The sequence below is a fragment of the Netta rufina genome, assembly GCF_964035555.1.
Source record: "Netta rufina genome assembly, chromosome: 2".
NCBI classification, from domain to species: Eukaryota; Metazoa; Chordata; class Aves; order Anseriformes; family Anatidae; genus Netta; species Netta rufina.
In genome coordinates this window covers 92,910,976-92,917,451 of record NC_140124.1, presented here as the reverse complement: position 1 = coordinate 92,917,451, position 6,476 = coordinate 92,910,976, and the positions used below count along the sequence as shown (strand labels likewise).

The following is a 6,476-nucleotide window of genomic DNA, read 5'->3' as shown; positions in this document are numbered from 1 at the left end:
AGGATCTATAACGTATATACATATATATATATTTGTATGTATTTAGATCTGTACGGAGAAGGAAAGCTCGGTGCTTTCGCCCTCCCGTAGGATCAGGGCTGTTAACGTCTAGAAGCTTATGAGTGGCCAGGGCCGAAGGGAGGGAGGGGGCAGAGGAAGAGATTACATTATTTGGGAAATTAACTACATCGCGATCGTATTCCGAGAGATTTATCTGAACTTCAAAAGGGGGGGAGGGAGTAGCTAGCCCCCCGGAAGGAGTCACTCAGGCCTCTTCCCCACGCACCAGACCAGGAAGAATAGAAATTAAAGAAATATGAGGATTTTTTTTTTGTTTCCCCTTCATGCGCAAACGCGATCCATGACCTGCTTTAGACTGTTCATGGCAACTTAGAAAACTATAGAGCTCTCGCTGCCAGGAACAGCGCGATCCTGGATCTGTTGCTTTGAGCAGTTGCTCTTCTTTTCTGCCATATAGGGCAGTACTTTTACAAAGTGCTCTCCCCTTGTATCCTGCCCAGCTCCGTCGAGCCTGGCTTAGCGTACCCACATGCGTGCAAATGCACATACATATGACACATGTGCGTGCGTCCAGCGGGAGCTGCTAGCTCTCCAGAGAGTGCGTATGTGAGGGGATGCATTTATTTATCATACGCATGATTTTTGTTCCCCGCCTGGACCCAGAAAGCGGGCGACGGAGTGTAACCGAGAGTGTGTGAAAGAGTATTTATGGCTCCGCGAGTCCGGAGAGAAGCTGATGAGCAGTATCGTCGTCTGGCTTCAGCAGTGTGCTCGCAGCCGGAGAGGCTGGCTTGCATTACAAAGCCTGCCTTCGCTGCCTTCTCGCCTGCCTGCCTCCCGGCCGCGGGAGGAGACGGAGACGGGGCCGGAGCGGGAGGGGGCGGGCCCGCCGCACTATGCAGATGAGCGGCGGTGACGGACAGCTCTGTTTTCCAATGTCCCTCAGAAACTCGAGTGCTCCTTCCCTCAACTCTTCACTTCAGACTCTATACTTCCCCCAAAATACAGGCTCGCAGGCGCTGGGGGAGCTGGCTGGCTGGCTGGGAGAACTCCATATGCAGCAGCCACTTTTCTGATTTCGGGGGCTCGCTTCTCTCTCTCTCTCTCTCTCTTTCTCCCTCTCTCCCATTCTGTTTCTCTCCCTTTCTCTCTCTCTCTCTCTCTTTATTAACCCTCTCCTCTTCCGTCTCTCCCAGATGCCCTTCCCCTCCCGGTTAGATTTCTGACCGTTCGATTTATTTTCCTTTTTTTTTTTTTTTTTGAGTGGGGGTGTTCTTTTTTTTTTTTTTTTTCCCTTCTGTTTGTTTTTATTCTGAGCGGGTGCGCATGGGGGGGAGCATATAACAATTCTGATTCTCTACATAACTGCACAGAGCCAACCGGGGAGAGAGAGAGAGAGAGAGAGAGGGAGAGAGAGAGAGAGAGAGAGAGAGAGAGGGCGGGAGAGAGGGAGAGAGAAAGCACGAAAGCAGCGCCAGGAGCAGCGGCAGCAGCAGGGCCGGTCACCCTCGCCCCCTCCCTGCTCCTGTGCACGCCAGTGCAAGCCATGTCCTATCCTCAGGGTTACCTCTACCAGCCCCCCGGCTCGCTGGCTCTGTACTCCTGCCCGGCGTACGGGGCGTCGGCGCTGGCGGCCCCCAGGAGCGAGGAGCTGGCCAGGTCTTCGTCGGGATCGGCGTTCAGCCCTTACCCGGGATCGGCAGCTTTCACCGCCCAGGCGGCGGCCACAGGCTTCACCAGCCCGCTCCAGTACTCCACAGACCCCGCCACGGGATTCCCCTCCTACATGGTAACTACCGAAGAGAACCCCTCTCCTTCTTCATTAGCATCTGCATTCTCATCCTCATCATCTTCAGCCTCTCTCCTCACACACTCGCCATCAGTCCCCGACACAGCCGGCCGGAGGCCCCGCACTAGCACCGCCGCCTCCGCGCTGCCAGCCCCCCACCGTGGCCGGGGCTGTGCGGAGCTGAGCAGTGCCGAGCCGAGCCGGGCAGAGCGGGACCGGGCTGGGGCCGAGCGGGGCCGGGGCCGGGGGAGCTGCCTCGCTGCGCGCCCCGGCCGAGCGCAGTGCCGCCGGGCCTGGGACCCGGGCTCGCCCCGCGGTTCCCGGAGCCGTGCGGGAGCCCTGATTAAAGAAATACGGCTTTCTCAGTCAGTTGGGCTGCAGGCTTTCATTCCACCCCCCCCCCCCGGCCCCTTCCCCTCCACACACCCTCCGCTTTTTCCTTTTTTTTTTTTTTTTTTTTTTCCTCTTTTCGCTGTGGTAGGATAGGGGACGGTTTCTTTTCTTTCTTTTTCTTTTTCCTTTTTTTTTTTTTTTTTCTCTTTTCCCCCCTCTCTCTTTTTAAGTCGGTGTTTAGAGGCGCTGCGGGCTTTATCCTCTTGTGGTTTTATTTACTTTCAGTGTGTTTTGTGCTAATGGTTTAACTGGATTTTGGGAATGAAAAGGAGCATCTGTTTGCGATCTGTGAGCTTCGCTTAAGCCCAAGATGGTTGTGGTGGCCGCAGTTTCGGATTTCACTTTCTTCTCATTAATTAAAGGGAGCATTTGCAATTGCGTGTGGATAAACTATATAAATAAAACCATAAACTATAAAAATAAACTGCACGTCTAGATGGTTATATAGTTTTATAAACATATACACGCAGAATCAGACACATATCTAGTCCGCACACACAAAGACCTGTACCCGGAATTTAAGACCGGAGCCGCTGTCGAGGTCCTAGGAGGGGATGGCAGCAGGGTAGTTTGCTCTCCCTGCAAAGTGACAGGGAAACTACTTTCTGTTCGTAAAATGCGGTACATAAATTGTCATGCAGTCTTTATTCTGGGTAGTATAAAAGATCTGAGCAGCTCGCTCGTTTGTTTTTCCTGTTGAGAAGCAGTAGGCGAGTGGCTGGAAGTTGCAGCGAGGTTGTGAACTGTGCGGGGTATTGGGTGACGGTGCGCCTGCGAGTCGCCGATCTACGGGGTTCAGAGACGTGCGGAAAGTTAGCGAGTTCCTTAGTGATATCTTTAACTTTTCTTGCATTATGCAGACTTAAATAAGCGCAATTTAAACGTTAAAGGGCGAATTAAAATGCTAATTACATCGCATTTGAACAATTCGAAACGGTGCATATCTTCTGATTTGCAAATTGGATTTGCAATGCATTAGTGCAGTGAATTGCTAAGTGGCGGCTTTGTTGTATTTTCTATAGCAAAAAAGGAAACATCTTTTGAACCTCTGAGAGAAATGTAGATATCAAGACACTACCTGTAGGGCCTTTAAAATGTCTGCGCGGTTCAAAAACGATATTGGGAAATACTCAATTACAAGGAGCTGAAATTAGTCAGAAGGATTATAACATCGCCGGTTTTAAGTGTGTGCCCGTGCCTATGCGTTGGGCGGAGGAATGGGGGGTGGGATGGGGGGGTCACAACTGAATGGCCTTTGGGTGCTGCTTCTCCCCCTCATAGAATATGGATACAAGACACCGTCCAGGGGAAATACAAATATAACCGCCGAGCTCGCCCTGACAACTTACTAATGGCTATCAGCAGTAACAAATTGCCAACCCCACCGTTTTTTTCTGTCCAGGGCTCCCCTTACGATGCCCATACGACAGGGATGACCGGAGCCATCAGCTACCACCCGTACGGCAGCCCTGCCTACCCCTACCAGCTCAACGACCCCGCGTACAGGAAAAACGCCACCCGCGACGCCACGGCCACGCTGAAGGCCTGGCTGCAGGAGCACCGCAAGAACCCCTACCCCACCAAGGGCGAGAAGATCATGCTGGCCATCATCACCAAGATGACCCTCACCCAGGTCTCCACCTGGTTCGCCAACGCCCGCCGGCGGCTCAAGAAGGAGAACAAGATGACCTGGGCCCCGCGGAACAAGAGCGAGGACGAGGATGACGACGAAGGCGACGGGGCGAGGAGTAAAGAGGAGAGCCCCGAGAAGATGCCCGAGAGCAACGAAACCTCCGCGGAGGATGAAGGTGGGCGCGGGGTGACGGCGGGCGCCCGGCGGCGGCGGGGTGGCCCCCTCCTGTCCCGTCCCATCCCATCGCGTCCTCCCGAAAGCTGGCAGATGGGTGGGGGGGGGCGTGCGGGCGTTTAACAGAGGCTCCCCCAAAACGCGTCCTGTCCCGTCCAACAGGGCTTCCGCGGTCTCCGCTTGCTGGCGGCGGCCGGGGAGCGCTGGGGGCGGCCGGTGGGGACGCGGGGGGCCGGCGGGGCGGCGGGGGGCGCCGCGGCAGAGCCAGCCCGTGGGGACGGGAGAGATGGCAGTGGCACGGCGAGGCCGCGGCGGCTCGTTTCTCGGCCGCTGCCTCTCTTCCTTCCTTCCCTCCCGCCCCCCCCTAACTGTGTCTTTCTGTGCCCGCCGACCCTCGCAGGGATCAGCTTGCACGTCGACTCGCTGACGGACCACTCCTGCTCCGCTGAGTCGGACGGCGAGAAGCTGCCCTGCCGAGCCGGCGACCCCCTCTGCGAGTCGGGCTCGGAGTGCAAGGACAAGTACGAGGACGTCGAGGAGGAGGAGGAGGACGACGACGAGGAGGACGAGGACGACGAGGAGGACATCGAGCAGGACGACGGCGGCGGCGGGGAGCGCGACCCGCCGGCCAAGCCCGCCACCTCCTCGCCGCTGGCTGCCGTGGAGGCCCCGCTGCTCGGCCACCCGCACGCCGACGCCGCCCGCAGCGCCAGCAAGGCGGCGCTGGGCGGCCGCGCCTCCCCCGGGCCCCCGACGCCGGCCAGCAAGCCCAAGCTCTGGTCGCTGGCCGAAATCGCTACCTCGGACCTCAAGAGCCAGAACCTGGGCCAAGGCTGCCAGCCAGCGGCGTTGTCCTCGGCCACCCCCGCCTCCGCCCCGCACAGCGCTGCCTACTCGCCCTCCTCCCTCCTGGGGAGGCATATTTATTACACCTCACCTTTTTATAGCAATTATACAAACTATGGGAACTTTAACGCTCTCCAGAGCCAGGGAATCCTGAGATACAACTCGGCAGCAGTGGCTTCAAACGAGGGACTAAGTCAGACTGTCTTAAATGCCAGCTCTGTTCACAAGCAGAGCAGTGACTCTTTGAAAACGATCACTAACCAGCTAGAACAGCATTACAGGCCCTCTAGTTATGACTCAAAGAAAGGTAGGTGACTTATTTTTACCACTTTTTCCCCCCTTCCACCTCGTCCCCCGTCCTTGGCCAGTGTGAATCCCTTATACACTGTAAATATTGAAACCTTCTCTGGACAAAACACTGAGCACACTGTCATCATTGCCACTGGCTGCATACTGAAGATGGGCAATAGTGTAATCTGGGGATTAAAAATTGCATGTCATCATCCTATCAATACTTGCCTTTAGGAACACAGAGAGGAAATTTAAAACACGACTTTTAGATCACTCCTGCACACTGCAGACACAGCTTTTAATGCCATTTTAAAAGGAAAACTAAATACAAAGGTATCCAGAGAGCACTGCTGTCATTACCTTTAATATATTTATTTTTTTTTTTTCTGACAAACTGGTTTTGCTCTCTTTGTTGCCAGTATTCTCACGGTTTTTGCAGCTTTGGGTTTGGATAATTGCTAGCCTTGGACATGAAATTATGTGGAGCATGACATTTTTAACGCTTTTTTTTTTTTTTTTTTTTAGAAAGTTTTACGCTAATATAATCGTCATCTTATTCTTAAAAAAAAAAATAATAATCAATATAAGGGCAATTATAGAATATTGTCCAGTCTTTTAAAGGACTTAGCTATGAATTCTGCTTGAGCGAGAGTTGGGATGTACACAAAGTACATCTAATCTAGTTAGCTAGCTGTGTCCTGTGACTAACTGACGGTTATATTTTGACAGATCCCACTGAAGTCTGCACAGTAGGAGTACAACCATACCTATAGAAGTGCAATCACACAGCAATGCAAGTAAGTGAGAGCATTTTCTGTTACGCTGATCATTTGGCATCAGGTCTAAGAGTGCACAGATCTAGACTTGCTTAACGTTAATTTCTTGCTTCATTACATAAGGCTCTGATTACAAAGTAAGACACTCTTTTCTGTTATTTTTAAGCCTCTCATTACAGCCTTTCTTTCTCGTATTAGTCTTCATTTTAAAGTCAGGTTAGACAGTTCCCTCACCTCCCATACTCTTTGCTTGTGTGAGGCAAAGCCTTAAGGACTGTTTAAATGTTATGGAAAGAGAGCTTTAAAAAAATATTCTTGAAGGTATTGTTGTTTAAAAACAAAGTGCGTGTGCTCACGTGGCAGTGCTGTAATTGCACATTTTAAGTGAGGTTTCCCGCGGTGACCATATATTTGAAATAAAAAGGGAGAATTATTAGAGATCGACATGCATCTTAAGCAGGGTGTGTTATCTATGAATTGCCCCTCGCCTGACTATCAATGGCAGTCTTAATACCTTCATTATCTAGGGCTAAATAAACAACATCAAAAATTG

At 52.5% G+C, this 6,476-nt stretch overlaps 1 protein-coding gene across 1 annotated transcript; it reads left to right on the top strand.

The window, feature by feature from the left end:
- Positions 1 to 1,567: 1,567 nt before the first annotated feature.
- IRX2 (iroquois homeobox 2) lies at positions 1,568 to 5,920 on the top strand (the record flags this gene model as incomplete). The annotated part of the gene is made up of 4 exons (XM_084282351.1): positions 1,568 to 1,810; positions 3,606 to 4,011; positions 4,411 to 5,163; positions 5,877 to 5,920. 4 exons carry the CDS (start codon positions 1,568 to 1,570, stop codon positions 5,918 to 5,920), a joined length of 1,446 nt encoding a protein of 481 aa, XP_084138477.1.
- Positions 5,921 to 6,476: the final 556 nt, after the last annotated feature.